The sequence below is a fragment of the Pleurodeles waltl genome, chromosome 4_2 (genome assembly GCF_031143425.1).
Source record: "Pleurodeles waltl isolate 20211129_DDA chromosome 4_2, aPleWal1.hap1.20221129, whole genome shotgun sequence".
NCBI lineage: Eukaryota > Metazoa > Chordata > Amphibia > Caudata > Salamandridae > Pleurodeles > Pleurodeles waltl.
This window is the reverse complement of record NC_090443.1, coordinates 510,829,624-510,848,654: the sequence shown is the minus strand read 5'-3', so window position 1 is coordinate 510,848,654 and position 19,031 is coordinate 510,829,624. Positions and strand designations below refer to the sequence as shown.

The 19,031-nt window shown below is 43.4% G+C and overlaps 1 protein-coding gene across 3 annotated transcripts in view; it reads right to left on the bottom strand.

Annotated features, from left to right (window-relative positions):
• TPR (translocated promoter region, nuclear basket protein) overlaps nucleotides 1-19,031 on the bottom strand; it is a 920,136-nt gene that overhangs the window by 870,532 nt on the left and 30,573 nt on the right. For all 3 annotated transcript variants that reach the window (XM_069232002.1, XM_069232003.1, XM_069232004.1), the window contains exons 4-7: nucleotides 9,562-9,658; nucleotides 6,377-6,480; nucleotides 4,720-4,884; nucleotides 4,177-4,269 (exon numbers count right to left, since the gene is read on the bottom strand). In XM_069232002.1, the coding sequence (XP_069088103.1) occupies nucleotides 4,177-4,269; nucleotides 4,720-4,884; nucleotides 6,377-6,480; nucleotides 9,562-9,658 (459 nt within the window). The remainder of the gene's footprint in view (nucleotides 1-4,176; nucleotides 4,270-4,719; nucleotides 4,885-6,376; nucleotides 6,481-9,561; nucleotides 9,659-19,031) is intronic.

Sequence of the window (19,031 nt, the reverse complement as noted above, 5' to 3'; positions counted from 1 at the left end):
TGTTGTGTTCACATCAGGCAGTTCACCTGAGGGATTTGGAGCGATGAGGAGTGGACACACCACTCTGAATACTAAATTCTACATTTCCCACCTGTTCAGGTGTCAAATTGAGAGGTGGGGGAATGACTGGAGGGGGTTGGGGGGGGGGGGGGGGGGGGGGGCGGAGGTCTTACCCCCTGGGAAAGCCAAATCAGCACACCACGGGTGACATGCTTCTTTGAAGTCCCCTGCCTTGTAATGCACATATGCAGGTCATCCTGTTGGAAGGGATGTGTTAGCACCCCTGCCAGAGCTGGCGTTGTTCCTGTATGCCCAAGAACAAAGGCTCTCACCCTTGGGGGTCAGAAACCTGTCGGTAGCAGGTTAGTTAAAACTAGTCAGCTAGCACACTGGTTTCCAGGGGGTGCCTCTAATGTGCCCTCTGGGTGCATGTATTAATAAACCCATCAACGAGTCAGAGAGAGTTTATTAGCACAAGAGGTTTGATACCAAACATCCCTATTTTCAGTGAAGCCATCCTGTACGCTGGGGAACTCGTACTGACCAGTGTCCAGAACGTATACTTAAATTGCTTCCCTGTTCACTCACTACGTCTGAGAATCAACAAAGACATAGCAGGGGCATATCTGTTCTTGTAGTTATGCCCTCACATGTACCATAATGCACCATGCCTTAGGGTTAAAAGGCCTTCTGTAGGTGTGAGGAACATATATTGCATGCAGTGTTAGGCGACATGGCACACAGCCTGTGTGCCATGTCATGCTTTCACTTTAAGCTGCACCAAGACACGCAGCCTGCAATGGGAGTCTGCCTGTGCTAGTCGAGGGGCTCCCTGAGGGTGGCACAATATGTGATGCAGCTCTGAGGGACCATGTTTGGTACACATGACCTAGGTATCAGGGGTACCATTTACTAGGGACTTACGGTGGGGTGCGCAAAGGTATGGCCGATTAGGGAACAACTGCACAATTTTAGGGAAAAAGGTATAGCATTGGGGACCTGGTTAGAAGGACCCTAGTGCACTTTCAGTAAAAATTGCACCAAATACCAGGCAAAAAGTGAATGTGATCATGTCAAAAGGAGCACTTTCCAACATTCATGGGCAAGAAAATGAGTGCTCTGCAGTGTACTCAAGACTGCTATACGACCAAGGCTGGTATCCGACAGATAGTCTGTCATAGTTGAGAGGACATCACCAGAAGGCTGCACCATCAGCTGGACCAGAGGAGGTTCTGTCTGGCCTCCTATAAGCCTGCCTGCTCAGAAAAAGGAATGAGTCTGCATCACCCTGCAGGAGGGAATGATCTGAGGAGCAGAAGGAAAAAGACTGCCTGAAAGAGCGTACACAGATGCAACCAGTGACATTTTGCGCCACAGCTTTATAAAATAAGAGTGGCGCGAAAAAGTAATTTTTTTTGTTGCTTTATTCCTTGGAAGCAGTGGCAGCAAATTCAGGCAGAGGAGGGGAACACCGATAAAGAGGAGAGCACGAGTCATGTAAGTATTCCTCTTCCACGGCAGCTTATGGGGTTAAAGAGGGTCACAAGTTAAGCAACTAACAGCTCCTGCACATGCCACTTGCTGCATTCATTTAAAAAAAAATAGGAGGCATGCTGCAGGGCTTCTGAAGAAGACTGCGCAACTTTTTATATTTGTGATCATGAAAGCGCATGGCATGTTTTGAGACAGCACTGATATCTGTTAGATAATATACAATTTAAAGCGTTCAAGAGTGTTTTTATATTTAATGATACTCTCAGCTAAGGCTGGAAAGGTCGAAGGATGGGGACTGCTTGTGTTACTGGAAGCCACTTTTGGAGCAGTGCACCAGTTCTGAAAGCACCTGGTACAGAGTTCCTTGTATATCCCATAGTTTTCAGGCAACAATAAAAGTTTCAAGATGCCCCTGGTGATTAATGCACCTGCTGGAGAGAGATCAGAAGTTTGTCTAGTGGCAGTTTTGACTCAAAGGTAGCGTCGCACATTGGAATCTAACAGGCTCACTCAGACCTTCAGCCGCCCAAGGTTGATAAAGTACCATCGAGATGGGTACTAATACAGCCTCTCATCACTGCCTTAAAGTTTAGATTATATAGCGTTATAATTACTACTGATTGGCAGATGAAGTTGTCTTGAAAACTGCATAGATGGTGCAACTTCATTGCCCTAGGCTAGTGAAACACAGGAATTTTATCAGCACATCCCTAATGAAAGCAGATTTCTGAATGCAGCCCTCGCAAGACCGTACTTTAAAAATATCACACAAGAGACACTTCGAAAATACGGATTGTCTCAGAACACCGACAAAAGTTTTACTTATGCTTAGATACCGCCACTGTGAAATTTGTGACCATGGAGGCCTTGTTGGGACATTCACCACAGAAAGAAGGGACAATAGCGGGCATGCAAAATGTGCATACATGTACTTTTATACATTTGCATAAGTTGTGTGTCTGTGCGCACTTATATGTGCATTTGTACATATGCAACCGTGTGTTTGTATGGTTGAGTCTAAGTTTGACTACGCATGTATGTGTGGTTTGTTTGCATCTATGCACATGTATTTTTGCATTTGTCAACATGTTCATCTGCAAGATAATTCTGGTGATTAACGGACCTGCTGTAGAGCGATTGGAGTGGTCTAGTGGCAGCTTTAACTCATAAGGTAGTGCAGAGGGTTAAAGTGCCTGCAGCAAAGAACATGTACCATGCAGATCACCGAACAGTATTATCTGTGTACAGCTTAGTGGGATACTGCTTTTGTCACAGATCCCCTTTTGTTACTGTGCAGTTCATAAGTTACAATCATATGTTTATAGATTATATGGTTTTTCCTGTACATCACAGTTCATAACAAATAACTGTACATTCTCTTAGAAACAGCAGTGTGAACATTGACATTGGGAAACAGTTAAACAGTACTCATCACTCAGCTTCGTTCCAAGTAGTAAACTTCATTCAAGTTTCACTCAGAGTGTGTTTGTGCAGGGCTGGTCGCGTAGTCTGGTGTTGTGTTTACATGGTTTGCTTAGGTAATTATGTGATACAATTTTACAAGTAGGGTCTTCACCTATAAACCATTGCGTTCCCTGGATCAGATCAATCCCAACATGTAAGTGCAGCATGCTCATGTCCCGAAAGACGATAAGGTAACATGAAAAGTGATGATAAAGTGAACAAGAACAAAAAAGAAAGAAAAAAGAAAAAAAAACTTAACAGCAACTGGTCTCAGAGGGGGGGGTCTTGCAGGAGATTTCCTAAGGGATTGTGAGAGTGAGGAGGGATATAGGTGTGCCAGTGTCTCGAGGTATTCCAGAGCTACAATCTTAGTGTCCATGTATGTGCTTGTCATGTTCTTTAGGTTTGCATGTGTTAGAGTGGGGTTTGCCCTTCACAGCAGGACCAAAGTATGGGGTACTTCAATCGCCAGAGAAAGGGGGGGCACTCTTGGAAAGGGATAGTGAGGGAATCATCGAAGGGCCTAACAAAGATTGGACTGCCCTGGTACACTGCAAGCTCATCATTTACTATGCTTTAAAAGCTAATACAGTTGAATGTATAATGAAGTATGTGTTGTAGATGGTGCCATATTTGCCCACATTTTCTTGGGAGAACCCCTAAGCCCTCCTTATAGTGGCCAGGCTCGCTTGCATTTCTTGGTGCACTTAGCCTAGGCTGCAGCGCACAGAGACCTTTTACTGCCGCACACAGTGGAAATAAATTAGAGGGAACATTGGATGCAACCATGCTGCAATTGGTCTCCTGTTCCCTCTCCATGTTTCCCAATAAGAATAGCAAAATACTACATACAACTATGTACCTGATTGGGTCAGTGCTGCAAGTGCATCGCTATGCAAGTCAGCCCGATTGGGGCTACAACCTCAGGACCATGGACATCTCACGGAGGATGGCTAAAATTGCCCGGTTGTCTGTATGGTGCAAGTTGGACCGAGACTGCCTTGTGGGTGTGTCCACACGTGTCCAGGAACATGCTGTGACTTCGAGGACACCAGTACAGTATATCACAGAGCAGGCTAAACAACATCTCTTACAAGGAAAAGCCAGCTGCAGAAGACATGAGCTAAACAGCTGCTGGATACAATTTTTCAAGGCACATTAAATTAGCAACTGCAATCAACTGTGTGCCCTTGTACAAAAAACACTCCCACAGCTTACCTCCTTCAACTTATTCAGAAGGTCTTCCGTCTGCTTCTGCAGCTTCTCATTGGACAATTTCAAATTGTTCACCTGCTCTTCCAGGCGGGTAACCTGAGTAAAAAATATTATATAAAAATAAAATAAAAAATAAAAAGAATTATTCTCACACTTATTTTCATCTGGAAAGCTTACAAAGCCAAAATTGATAGATATGGTGGTTAAATTCCAACCACCTCCTGCTTGCTCAAGACAGACTGCTAATCAAACCCCAAAACTGAAGATCCTACAAAAACATTACTATAGGCTTCATAAAGGCCTGCACCAAAGAGACCTATTCCGTCAAAGCGGCAAAGCTCTTTAACTGCTCATTTATTCAACAAAAATGTTTTGCCTTGGTCATAAATTCTTACATACACAAGGTATTAAAGGGGACATCTAACTTTAAAATCAGTTACACATGGATGTTCCATATGGATTTTGAGAGTCCATTGAGAATCTGCAATACGAGTTGCAGTGTAAGGACAATTATTTCACACAGAACACAATAGATTACCGCCTCACCTCTTCCTTCTTGTTCTCCAGAGTGCATTTTAGCTCCAAGATTTCGTTGCCCTTCTCTCTGCTAAGGGACATGAGCTCTTCTGTTTTAGATTTTAACTCCCCGTTGAGCCAGTTGTTTTGATTTTGCACCAAGTCCCGCTCTTGCTCAAGGCGCTTTTCACGATACTAAAATGAAAAAAGTAGGCAAAGCTTTTAAAATGTTGATTCTTGGTGTCAAATAGTTCTTGAAATGAAGTGTTATTTTATTGACACGGTGCTCAGCACAGCTAGTGTTTAGAGTGACAGAATTTCTATTACAGGTTTATATTGCATTTGGTCTTGTATCTATAAAAAATATTCTCTATGACAAAATCTAATGCTCAATAACAATCCACACAAGACAAAACACAAAGTGACTTTTTTACTAATTTCTTGGAAAATGACTGTGCAACTTGCCCTGGAAGTTGCCTACCACTCAAAAAAAAATTCAGGTTTATCCTCAAGCTTTGAGGATAATTTTCTACTGATGATGAACTGACTTCGTAAAAGATGCAGCTTTAAGGCCATAGCTCTGAAAGCTACTATGCAAATCTTGTGATGGTTGTCATCTGTGTTATGTTGAACATTTTATCTCATCAATTTTAGACTGTGCATTTCTACATTTGGGCAATATGGTTCTTGGGTGCCTGTGCACTTGTTTAGATGCATGATGATGCTTTAGTTGTCCTATTAGCTTCAGTGGACTGCTCTATTTGTGGTATTGGATCACACAACTTAGTTTCTTTTTGCCACTTGTAGGACCTGGTTTTATCAGTATACTTGAAAATTTAATTTCAGTGCTTGATTCAGATTGTGTGCCAAACTGGCAGACACTGGGCTCTTGTGAGGCGGAGCAGTCAATCTATGGATCAGTTGTTTTGTACTCCGAGTATACATTTTTTTCCTTTAACATTCTGAACATATAGCATTGCTGTAATTTCTTTAGTCAGCTTATTTGCAATACTTTGTGTTTTAAGTCCTAAAAGGGTGCCACTGTTTAGGATATACCAAACGTTAGTTACAAGAAAACGAAACCTCAATACCTCTGTATTTAGTGCCATACAGATTAACAAGGCATAGTGAAGCATTGTTTGAGGTTTTAAAAAGCTGGCAATAAAAACACACAAAAAGCAGACCTGCGTCAGCTTTCAGACGCACTTGACTACATTCATGGTTTGCACATTCAATGAATCCACAAGCATGGACACCACTGACAGAATCCTTTTGGGTAGAATCAGGACTAGGTAAATAGCATCCAATATGACTAGCACAGAAACAAAAAATCTAGCAACTGCCCAGACGCCCTCGGTGAGAAGGCAGTCCCCCATGCCTCAAAGGCAATACAAAGCCACCCGTCATCAACTTTCACAGCTGGGATGATAAAGGGCAGGACGTTTATGGAGTCGCACAACAGCAAGGGCTGAACAAGGCTACCCTTCTTTTCGACTATGTCACCCAGGTACTTACACAAAGAAGAAATTAAAAGCCACAACATGCTTCCACACCATTGCAAGCAAGTGCATAGTATACTACTAAGTATACATTTGTTTGCAACAGAGCAGTAATTAATGCACAGTTCAAAACATGTCTCTGGGGTGTCATTTGAAAATGTTCAAAGTAGGTAGATCTGTGTCCTCACCTTCACAGAGACCTCTGTAGACTGCAGTTCGTCCAGCTTCAGCTGAAGTTCAAACTTGACAGTGTTCACTTCAATCAGCTTAGCATTCAGACGTTTAATGTCCTCTAGTAATGAAAAAAACATAAATCAAAACAAAAACTGATTCACTGCAGCACTTCAATTAGACAGAAACAAGGCCTCAGAGTTTGGCGAAGGGGATTACTTTGTCGCAAATGTGGCGGCTATCCCTTGCATCATATTACGATCCTGCAATAGCCTACGGAGATCGTAGTATGGCAGACAGAATATCCGTCACGTTTATGACTGAGTAGCCCATCCACCAAACTCAATCAGGCCCTAAGTGTTGAAGCATATCATATATTTTGAGTGTATGAAAAAATAAACACCATGACCCTGCTGACAGTAACAAGAATTAGTCAATTCTAGACTGTTTCATAAATGCCTTGAATCTTGTTCTTGATCTCTTGTAAGACTTTCAAAGCTAAATGAATCGCAGGACAAAAATGCCTGAACAGTTCTTGATTAGGAAAGCAAGACTATCTCCAATGCAAAGTAAGCTTTTCACTGGCTTAAGAATAAATGCCTCAAACTTAAATGCCCATCTAATCCATAACCCCATTCTACAGCATGTTATTTAGCATGTAATCCGACCTGGTAGGGGAAAAAAAAAGGAAACTTATGGTCCTTCTAAAAGCCTGCTACGTCCAAGCCAACTGATTAGCAAGAGCTGGGGCACGCATTGTTTTGTAAATGGAAATCAAAGGAACTCTCAGCTACCTTCTCCTAAAGCACAGTTGAATTAAAAGCTCATCTGGTTTCTTAAACCTCTTAACTGCCTTATGTTATGCCCATATAATATCAGCAGCAAGACAAGTTAAAGTAGGGAAACCCTTGAGGCATTTTTAGGTCGAGTGTGCAATCGCTTTGACCGGTTTTAAGTATTGTGGTCTTTTAACAACGTCCATCACTTTCACTTGCTCATGGGCTTGCCTGTCAAAAATCCATTGATGTAATTAGTAAACGATTTACATTAGGTCACGCCTCGAGGCTGCTTTGTTACCACCTTGGGGACCAACCCTGTTACATGGATAATTACACAACTGCGAGCAAAATATATATATATATTTTTTTTTTTTTATTTTTTTTTTTACTTTTGTCTGTCCCTTGCACTCAGTTCATGGCAGACATTGTGAAATGCAGCACTGCTACTTTTTTAGTTTCAATCGCTCTTTTAGTGCATAATTGTATACAGCCCACGGATGCTTCAGAATGAAACCAAAGTGTAATAAAATTGTTTGTGTACTGCAGTGAAGCAGATCGAAGTACAGATTTAGCTAAAAACTTCCACGTTGTGGCGTGATTTCTGTGCTCCTGTTTTATTAGTTCCCTGGGGTCAGGAATTTGGAAGGACGCAGCAGTGTTAAGATCCTGCTGTCAGGTAGGATGAGCAGCAGTATCAGGGTTCCTACATCTTTTGCTATATATTTTGTTTTTTCCCCATTCAAATCAGCCTTTTAGTCAAGACATGTCGCCGTGCACAAGGCACATCCTCATTCTGAAATGAGAAAAGTGGCTGCAGGGTTGTGAGGGAAACGTTTCTCTCAAAGACGCTGCAGCGATTGCCAGCAACATTCACTTCCAAAATGTATTAAGACCACATCGAGAGATGGAGCCAAGAATGCATGAATGGGCTATTTTCCCTTTTAAATAGATTTCCATTGCATTTTTTCTTGCCATTGAAGCATTGTCAGTTTATGACTTTTTTAATTTAGTTTTTTTAAGAGGAGCCATACATTAGATATTCTGTCACTTTTAGTAGTCCTGGAACGGTTTTCAAAACTGTGGTGCTGATACCATAGCTTTAAAGCTGTGTTACTGGCACCTTAGCTCTAAAGCTGAAAGCAAACAATCTTTAAAATTAAAGATCTGTATGATGGTAGTTCCACCTCTTGTGGTCAATATAACATTTAGTACTACTGTATTGTGCTCATCAGTGCATAATCATGCATATAAAATATATTTCTGGGTGATAAGGTACTCAAAGGTTCAGAAGCCAGTGTATTTTGGTTGTGCAGTTGTGTCCCATAGCTTATGTGCCATCAGTCCACAAGGGGTTCTCGCTGGTTTCCCTCATCGTTGAGGTATCCTGGCTGGTGGACATTTTATAATATTAAACTCCTCACGGAGGCGAAGGGGAGCGCAAGATAGATTTGGGTCACCAGGAAGTCGATGTAGAAATAGCCATTAGTTTGTGTGGCTTTTTTTTATTTTTATTAGTGGTCTGTTTTAGTTTATAGCGCTAGAAATTCCAGACACAGTAGAAACATGCAAGAGCTGATCACTATGCTCTCTGCCAACCAGATGAAAAAACATAATCAGAGCTTAAAACGGGTTTCTCCCCTCCTTGGAGTAAATAAAAGATAACCTATGCTGGGCATGGCATTCCTTCCTTTAGCTTTCGTAGCAATGACTTTCACTGCACCTCCTCCTACTTTCCAGAGCCTCACTGGTTAATAGACCTTCGTGGCCTGTAGCACAGTGCACCCCAGTCTGGTTTTGCATGTTATTTAAGGGTGCCAACTCCTGTGCCCTCCCCGGCAGACAGAGCATGAGAGAGCCTGTCTGTGAAAATAAGTCTTGTACTCTGGGTCGAAGGTAGAAGTCTGCGGCTCAGAGTTTGCTACCTTCCCCTCAGGCTGCCTGCCTGTAATTCACAGACAACTTGACTAAAGATTAGAAAAACAAAGTAAACAACCTTTACAATTCTCAGATATCGGTAATCACAGCCTTCATTAGTTTTAGGCACCGCCACTTTAATCATGTGGCAGGAAAAGAAAAATATGCAGCAGGGTTGACCAATTTGTGTGGCAAAAAAGTCCAGTTATGAGTTTACAATGCCAATAGCTCTAACTCAGCCAAATGCAAGACTTCTTGCATTGCAAATACTTTTTAATTCTTTTCTATTGCTAGTTGTTCCCATGCAGAAGCACTGGATGTTCTGTTGAAGCCTCAATATTGCTGGTACAAGTAATTTTTTTCAGGAGCTCATGGTACCAACAGGGACCTACGACCAAGACTCCAATACTAGCCCCTTTACCCATGGTACGTTACTCTCCGGTCTCTGGCTCAAGTGTTAACTACATGACCTTTCCTCAAGCAAGAACTACATCCTGGGTTTATCTTACCACTCAAGTGATCCAGCTCCTGGCTCCGGCGTTCATTAGTCCGGATGAGATCTCGCTTTTCAGCTTCCAACTCATCTTTTGCCCTTGTAAGTTGACTCTGATGTACAAAAATAGATTACACAACTTTACTAAGTGCACAAAAATGCCATGTTAGTGCTCACACAGCTCAGTTACACCACATGCTAAGTCTCAATTTTGAGCTTACATACTATGCTTAAATCACACATGGATTAAATTCACAAATAGGATTCAAAAAAGGAATGTTGGTGACGCAAACCCTTTTTCAACTGCAGAATATAGTATTTCCTCTACTCCCTTTGAAATGATTATGTCAAAACCAGATGTATAATATAATTTAGGCTGCAGTAGACACGTGATTTAGAAAAAAAATCATGGGCAATTCTAATCACACAAGATTAATGTCAGGTTGATTTCTTTGATTTTTCACGATATTTTTAGTACAACATAGAAAAAGAAAACAATGTTATCTCCTTTCTTGAATGGATCAAGAATAAGCCACACCTCCAAAGAGTTGAACCCCATAAAACAATGGATCTGAGTGGAGTACAGAATCAATGGAACTGGAAGAATCATATCAATGAACCATCAGGGCATGGTACCATTTCTTCTAACATTTTGACCAAAACAGATGGATTACCACTAAAGATAAGTCAGGCCGAGCCACAAACAGTTTTATGAACCAGACATTCTGCTTAGAAAGAATATGCTAGTGGATTGCTGCTGAAACAAAATCACCATGGCTTAAGCAACAAAATGTAGTATATTTCAACATCCTCCCCCTGTGTTGATGACCCCACTCAATATTGTTCTTGAGGAATGTATGTTCTCTCATGCTGGTCATTAACAAGGCATCTGCTTTCAGATTAGAATGCCTGGCCATTGTTAGAAACCATAATGGCAGGCTGCAGGAAGAGTATAAATGCAGGTTCAAAGAGGACACCACTCCTAATTTAGCCCATAAAAAGAGGACATGCAGCAAGAACATTTCTCAGAATACAAACCATGAAGACTTGCTAGTCTATTTTTACTGCCTTTGAGAGTTTACCCTACCTTTACTGTTTTTAACAACTAGTACAAATTTGCTCATCTTACAGAAAGACCATATCATGGTTCAGATCATATATTCATGTCATCTATCTTCCCCAAAAGGGGAGCATCAGTTGCTGTCCAGGATACCATTTTTTTAGCTCTGCGTGCTTTTGCTATGAAAAAAGATTGACCTTACAGGTGATAACTCTGGAGAAATCAACAAGTCTGCTTTTGAAAGTACAAATTCATAGGCATACATTGTGGCACTCTTACGAAATATTACACATTAAATAGTAGTGCTGGAGAAGTTAAAATTTTAATACTAGGCTGTTTCTGAAGACAATTTGACAGTTTCAATATCTTGTATGGCTCATTTTAAAGCAGTTTGTGCTTTGAAAATTCAGTTTCTAAACATACTCCCTACTTTTGAATAAAATACATAATTATAGTATAATTTCCTGTGAATAAAAATTAAAGATTGAATAGGAATACATTAGATTCATCTCCATAGTAGGGCCACTATCCAAGCACTTTGGATACTGTATAACGTCAGTCACGATTTATAAACTACTTTTGAGTCTGAGGTGAGCATGGGTCACATATTAGAAGTTAACATTTCAAATAAATTTTTCACTGCAGTGACTAATTAGTACAATCTACAGTTTATATTTAGCGCAAATAGTCTGAAATGCAAATACTAGGTGTAACGAAATGCCTCCTTGGCATGGTTACCCCCTGACTTTTTGCCTTTGATGATGCTAAGTTTTGATTTGAAAGTGTGCTGAGGCCTGCTAACCAGACCCCAGCACCAGTGTGCTTTCCCGAACCTGTACTTTTGTTATCACAATTGGCACACCCTGGCATCCGGGTAAGTCCCTTGTAACTGGTACCCCTGGTACCAACGGCCCTGATGCCAGGAAAGGTCTCTAAGGGATGTCTTATGCCACCCTGGGGACCCCTCACTCAGCACAGACCCGCTGCTTGCCAGCTTGTGTGGGCTAGTGAGGACAAAACGAGTAAGTCGACATGGCACTCCCCTCAGGGTGCCATGCCAAACTCACACTGCCTATGCAGTATAAATAAGTCACCCCTCTAGCAGGCCTTACAGCCCTAAGGCCGGGTGCACTATACCATAGGTGAGGGCACAAGTGCATGAGCACTGTGCCCCTACAGTGTCTAAGCAAAACCTTAGACATTGTAAGTGCAGGGTAGCCATAAGAGTATATGGTCTGGGAGTCTGTCAAACACGAACTCCACAGCACCATAATGGCTACACTGAAAACTGGGAAGTCTGGTATCAAACTTCTCAGCACAATAAATGCACACTGATGCCAGTGTACATTTTATTGTAACATACACCCAGAGGGCACCTTAGAGGTGCCTCCTGAAACCTTAACCGACTATCCGTGTAGGCTGACTAGTTCTAGCAGCCTGCCACACGCCAGACATGTTGCTAGCCACATGGGGAGAGTGCCTTTGTCACTCTGTGGCTAGTAACAAAGTCTGTACTGGGTCGAGATGCTTATCACCTCCCCCTGCAGGAACTGTAACACCTGGTGGTGAGCCTCAAAGGCTTACCCCCTTTGTTACAGCACCCCAGGGCACTCCAGCTAGTGGAGTTGCCCGCCCCCTCCGGCCACGGCCCCACTTTTGGCGGCAAGGCCAGAGGAGATAATGAGAAAAACAAGGAGGAGTCACTGGCCAGTCAGGACAGCCCCTAAGGTGTCCTGAGCTGAGGTGACTCACTTTTAGAAATCCTCCATCTTGCAGATGGATTCCCCCAGTAGGGATAGGAATGTGCCCCCCTCCCCTCAGGAGGAGGGGCAAAGAGGGTGTACCCACCCTCAGGGCTAGTAGCCATTGGCTACTAACCCCCCAGACCTAAAAACGCCCTTAAATTTAGTATTTAAGGGCTCCCCAGAACCTAGGAACTCAGATTCCTGCAACCTAAGAAGAAGAGGACTGCTAAGCTGAAAAACCCTGCAGAGAAGACGGAGACACCAACTGCTTTGGCCCCAGCTCTACCGGCCTGTCTCCCCACTTCTAAAGACACTGCTCCAACGACGCTCTCCCCAGGGACAAGCGACCTCTGAAGCCTCAGAGGACTGCCCTGCATCTAGAAGGACCAAGAACTCCCGAGGACAGCGGCTCTGTTCACCAAAGACTGCAACTTTAAAACAAAGAAGCAACTTTGAAACAACTTGCCTTTCCTGCCGGAAGCGTGAGACTTGACACTCTGCACCCAACGCCCCCGGCTTGACTTGTGGGGAACAATCACTTCAGGGAGGACTCCCCGGCGACTGCGAGACTGAGTAGCCAGAGTTGCCCCCCACAGCGACACATGCAGAGGGAATCCCGAGGCTCCCCCTGACCGCAACTGCCTGCTTCTCAGATCCAGACGCCTGGTAAAAACTCTGCACCCGCAGCCCCCAGGACATGAAGGATCCGAACTCCAGTGCAGGGGTGATCCCCAGGAGGCCCTCTCCCTTGCCCAGGGAGTGGCTACCCCGAGGAGCCCCCCCCCCCCCCCCTTGCCTGCATCACTGAAGAGACCCCTTGGTCTCCCATTGCTTTCTATTGAAAACCTGATGCTTGTTTGCACACTGCACCCGGCCGCCCCGTGCCGCTGAGGGTGTACTTTCTGTGTGGACTTGTGTCCCCCCCGGTGCCCTACAAAACCCCCCTGGTCTGCCCCCCGAAGACGCGGGTACTTACCTGCTGGCAGACCGGAACCGGGGCACCCCCTTCTCCATTGAAGCCTATGCGTTTTGGGCACCACTTTGACCTCTGCACCTGACCGGCCCTGAGCTGCTGGTGTGGTAACTTTGGGGTTGCTCTGAACCCCCAACGGTGGGCTACATTGGACCCAAACTTGAACCCCGTAGGTGGTTTACTTACCTGCAAAAACTAACCAACTCTTACTCCCCCTAGGAACTGTTGAAAATTGCACTGGGTCTAGTTTTAAAATAGCTATATGTGATTTGTGTGAAAAGTATATATGCTATTTTGCTAATTCAAAGTTCCTAAAGTACCTACCTGCAATACCTTTCACTTAAAGTATTACATGTAAATCTTGAACCTGTGGTTCTTAAAATAAACTAAGAAAATATATGTTACTATACAAAAACCTATTGGCCTGGAATTGTCTCGGAGTGTGTGTTCCTCATTTATTGCCTGTGTGTGTACAACAAATGCTTAACACTACTCCTTGGATAAGCCTACTGCTCGACCACTCTACCACAAAATAAAGCATTAGTATTATCTCTTTTTGCCACTATCTTACCTCTAAGGGGAACCCTTGGACTCTGTGCATACTATTCCTTACTTTGAAATAGTGCATACAGAGCCAACTTCCTACACTAGGTTACTAGCAAAAGTGTTCCTTCACAACCAAGTGTTAATACCTTCAAACAAAAAAAACAACAAAAAAAAAAAAAAGTCTAACAACATCAGTTACTTTTCGAACAGCTAACATGTATCAAGAGCCAACCTGTTTTCTCAAGACTTCAGTCAAATCAGACTAACTGATTGGGTCAACTATAAATGCATTCGCCTAAAAAATTTTACAAAAATCAATTGGGTTTAAACCAACTGTACGAAGTGGCTCTTTACACAGTGTACCTCCTTTTGGTCCGCTATATAAAGAGTCCAGGCAAACCCCTATTAGTTTATAGAGGCACAAATGATAACAGTAAACGCTCTCTTTAGTGGTAGTGGGCGAGAGTGGTTTAGGCTTATCAGAGGGTAGTGCTAAGCATTTGTGTACTCCCAGAGGCAATACATATGAGACACTCAAGAACAAATCTGAGACCAATTTAGAAGAACAGCATTATGTAATTTTTGATACCAAGAACTTCATTATCAAGTAAGTTATTTTTGACATCGATTTTTACAAGTAAGTAAAATGTTCACTTAAATGTGTCTTTGTGCAGCAATGGTAACAAGGCATATGTTGCATACATTTATTTACTGTCTGTTTCTGGGGGTCTCCTTTGGGACTTAAGGTCATACGGGGCCAAGGTCTAAAGTGCCACCAGCAGTTATTTTTTTTACCTACCCTAGGGGGTCCGGGTGCAGAGGAGCTGGTCGAATTGGTAGCTTTGTGCACTACAACAGTGGTGTAGGGGGAGGCGGGGAGGACCTGGAAACAGTCTGCAGAGGTGGACTTGGGAACAAGTCCAGGAGCTCCTTATGGAGGGCTCAGGTCACAAGGGCCCTGGGAGCAAAAAATGCCAGTCTTTTCTCAGGTACCCAGGCTAGGGCGCTCGGTGCAGAATAGGTCTGCTGGGTTGGGTGCACCAAAGGCCTTCACGGCTGTCTGTCTTGACGGATGAAGGTGCAAATGTACGACAGCTGGGCCACTCTGAAAATGAGTCTAGTGCCAATGTCACCTCAATGGCTGCTTTGACTTGGTGCAGTGGGAAGTCCAGATTGGATTCACCTGGGCTTGGTTTGGTGCAAGGGGTCCAGTACCCTGGGAATTGGTACTGTGCGGCTCCGGAGGGTCCAGGTCTCTTCACACTTGATGGGTCAACCAGTCAAACCTTCTGGGGCACAGGAATCTCTTCCTGGGCAGCTGTGGCGACAGGTTGGTTGGGGAGCTGCAAGATAAAGGACCAGACACTGCTGCTTCCATGCCTGCGGATTGCAGGCGAGTAGCTCCTCCACTCCAGAGGAGATTGATGACAATTTGCAAAGAGCTGGCAATCTACTGGGGTTCTTGGCAGATGCTCAGCTGCAGGATGAGTCACTTTGTCGCACTGTCGACAATGGTGCCGGCAGGCATGGTTTGGTGCCAAAAGTCCACAGCAAGTCTTCTGTTCTTGCTTTCTTGCTGCTTTTCTTTGTCATCTTCTTTTGCAGCTATCTAATCCGAGTTCCTGGCATCAGGAGGGCCCCCTAAATAATCAATTTAGGGGTGTTAAGGGGAGTAACAGGTAGTAGTCAATGGGCTGCTTGCCTTTAGAGTGACCATATGACCACCTCCTTTGGGGAGTAGGCATAACTCTGCCCAATAAGTCTAATTCCACCAAACCAGAGTGGAATTCAAAGTTGTGTGTTCACATCTGGAAGCCCACCTTTGGGATGGAACTAGCCTGACTGGGAATAATCCTCCAGACTAGCTCATTTCCCCAACTGTCCTGGTCCTCAATGGTCCCAGGGGTGTGGCATTTCCAATTACTGTGGGCTGGGGGTTGGATAACAAAGATGACAGATGTCAATGAAGACTCGTGCCTTGATATGTTGATAACTAGCCATCCTGCTTGGAGGAGGTGGTAAGACCTCCCCCTTTAGCAGGCTTTGTTCATAACTTAGCAGAGGGTGGTCTCTCCGGGGGTAAGAAACTCATCTGTGGTGGTAGGCAGGTCAGGACCAGTCAGCCAATACACCAGAAACAGGTAGGTTTTCAGGGGACACCTCTAAGGTGCCCTATGGGTGCATGTATTAGTAAATCTGACACTGGAATCAGGGTGGGTTTATTAATACGAGATGTTTGATATCAAACATCTTGGGTGTCAGTGAGCTATCATGTAGCTGGGGAACTCATCATTACCAATGTCCAGCACATGTACTTAAAATGGCTTCCCTGTTCACTTGTAATATCCAATGGTCGACTGACATCACAGGGGCATTTCTACTCATGCAGATGTCCGCGCATGTAGTATAGTGCGCCCTGCCTTAGGGCAGTAAGGCCTGCTGTAGGGGTGAGTTATCTATTCTGCATGCAGTGTTTGTAGGCATGAACACAGGAGGAGTGCCATGTCCCATTTTCACATTTCTTTACAACATGTCACACAGCCTGCAATGGCAATATACATGAGTGCCGAGGGGTCCCTTAGGATGGCACAAAACATGCTTCAGCCCGAAGGGACCTGCTTTAGAACCCATGCCCGGAGGTGCTAAAGGTATTGCCAGTTGGGGTACAGCTGCACAGTTTTAGGGAAAGAGTTCTCTCATTGGAGACCTTGTCAGCTGTGCACTTCTGTCAAAATTGCAGCAAATACCAGGCAAAACGTGGGTGTGACCATGTATAAAAGAGGGGCACTATCCTACATCAACAATACCCATCATAAAATGAAATATTCTCGTCATATTTCTCAATCATATTCGTTAGTACATCTTAACAGAAATACAACGTAGTGCAGTTAATACAGTATGTCCATTATTCAGCAGTGGGTTACAGTAGTATTAGTAGAATTTAATTTCCTCAAGTTAGAGACAATACATTCAGCACTGAAGTTATCCACAATTAATTTAGCTATATGAATTGAAAGATGGGTTCTCTGAAATAGGAAAAAAAAAAAAAAGTGTCATACAACTGCAAACCCTTCATCCTTTTCCATGCTAGCAATTCGTTATGGACCTGTACTCCACCATCTCCTTAGACTGTAGAAATTCTACATGGGACCATGGACTCTGATTGCAGCTTAGAACCACAAATCAACTCAATCAACATGAAATTCCAAGCACGTTTCTCAACCTCTTCACAGTACATTTCTTTGAAGATGACCCCAGATGCTTTGATCGCACTCCATCCCCCAGCCCTGATCAAACCACATGCCTCCTAATCTATTGACAGCTGACCTTTACCTTTTGTTTGTTTCTGCAGACTGATCATTACATTATCTCCCTGGCACTATGATTTTACAGCTCTTGGATTCCAGCAATACAGACCTTGCCCCCATGGGCATCTTACACATTGGCACAAACATCACGAATGAAGATGGATGGATACTTGGTACTTTTTCTGTACCATTAGTGACATCAGCTGTTTTGACTTCACCTTTGTGATGATAGTTTATTGTGAGGTACCTTACTGCTGGGTTGTGCAGCACTGAATAAAAAGCCCCATAGGATACTCTGCATTGGGTGTCCATACTCTTCCCTGTTTGATCTGAATATTTAGGTTTTTGAACAGCTCATTTAAGATTAACCATTTTTACATTTAGGTCACCACATGTGATCAAGCTTCTCCTTATTAAAACCATGAAGAACCTGCTCTTTAACACAGATTGGACCCCAAGATATGCTAGCTTTTCACTACTCTAGGATTTCTCTATTCTTGGGTTCCAAGGTTAGTGACAAAACCCAGACAATGAATCGGAATACTGGCTCAGAGTTCAGCTTATCAAAAATTCTATCCTAACAGGTTTGGCTTCTTGGTTTCGATGAAGTCAAGCTTCTCACCAGCACACTAGTATTTAAAACAGTACTAGAAGATTAATAAGGGCAGTAAGCTCATCTTTTACCACTACGTTTTAAAGATTTTCAGTACTCGGACTGAAGATCTTTTACATAAAATTTTGGGTTCCGATAATCAAAATTACTGAGCCCCCCCGGAGATTGTTCTTGGACATGAGGTACAGCCATTCCTACAAACACTGTACTGCAGATCATGGACTGACAAGAGGCGTGACTACTAATGCACAGCTAATACGTCTAGTATCCATACGTGGATCATGACTGCAAAGTGTGGCGTTCTTGAACCATGACTCACTTTAGGAGGTAATGACCACTTGGAACTCCCATGCAGCATGGCAAAAAGCTAACAAAAATACTTAAAAGAAAATGGCCACCTATAACAGGAAATGAAAAGGTCGAACAGAAAAAAATACGGCAAACAGATAAGGCGGCCCTGGGGCCCATACTCCACCACAAGGAGACTTGTAGCTCTCAGGACATCGTGCACAGTGGATGTACTACAATGCAGTCAACATTACCACATGTGGGAGAGAGTTGAAGACTTCACATATCAAGTTACCAAAGTAGTTGACCAGGTCTGCAATTTGCTTCTGGTTCCTATGCTTCAAACCTGAAACTAAGGTGCCAGACAATGTTCTATAAGAAATCCCTTCAAAAAACCACCACTGCCTATTGCCTAGGTTTCCTTCTGGTCCTAGATTTAAAGAGGGAACAGCTCACTTATCCAAAGCCTTCTGCACTCACACCCACCAAAACAGAACATTAAAGAAATTATTCATGGTCCACCCTAAATGAAAAGGCATTATTGGGACACACACACAGAGGTTCAGTGGCCCAACAGAGAAACTTCATATTACCACACTGAATAGGGAGCCAGTTCAGTGACAAAATGGTAATTGCCAAATAATTGTTAGTAATATGGTGAGAAATCGCATTAGATAGCCAATAGGTGTCAAAGTTTAGGGCCCTGCAATGCCAAAACAGCTGGTTATCACAATTACTTGTTGGTAGAAGGCACACCTACTGATCTGGTAAGCTTTCACCACAAACAAGGTTACACTTTATCCGTTTAAGAGTGCACTTCACTCCAGACTGCAGCAACTCTGGAAAAAAAAAGTCATATATGAACTTTTCCTTAAATCCAGAGGCCAGCGGGATCCCACTTATGAAAGAGTACACACATTTTACTAAGATGGTCAGTAAACACTTCAACAAGC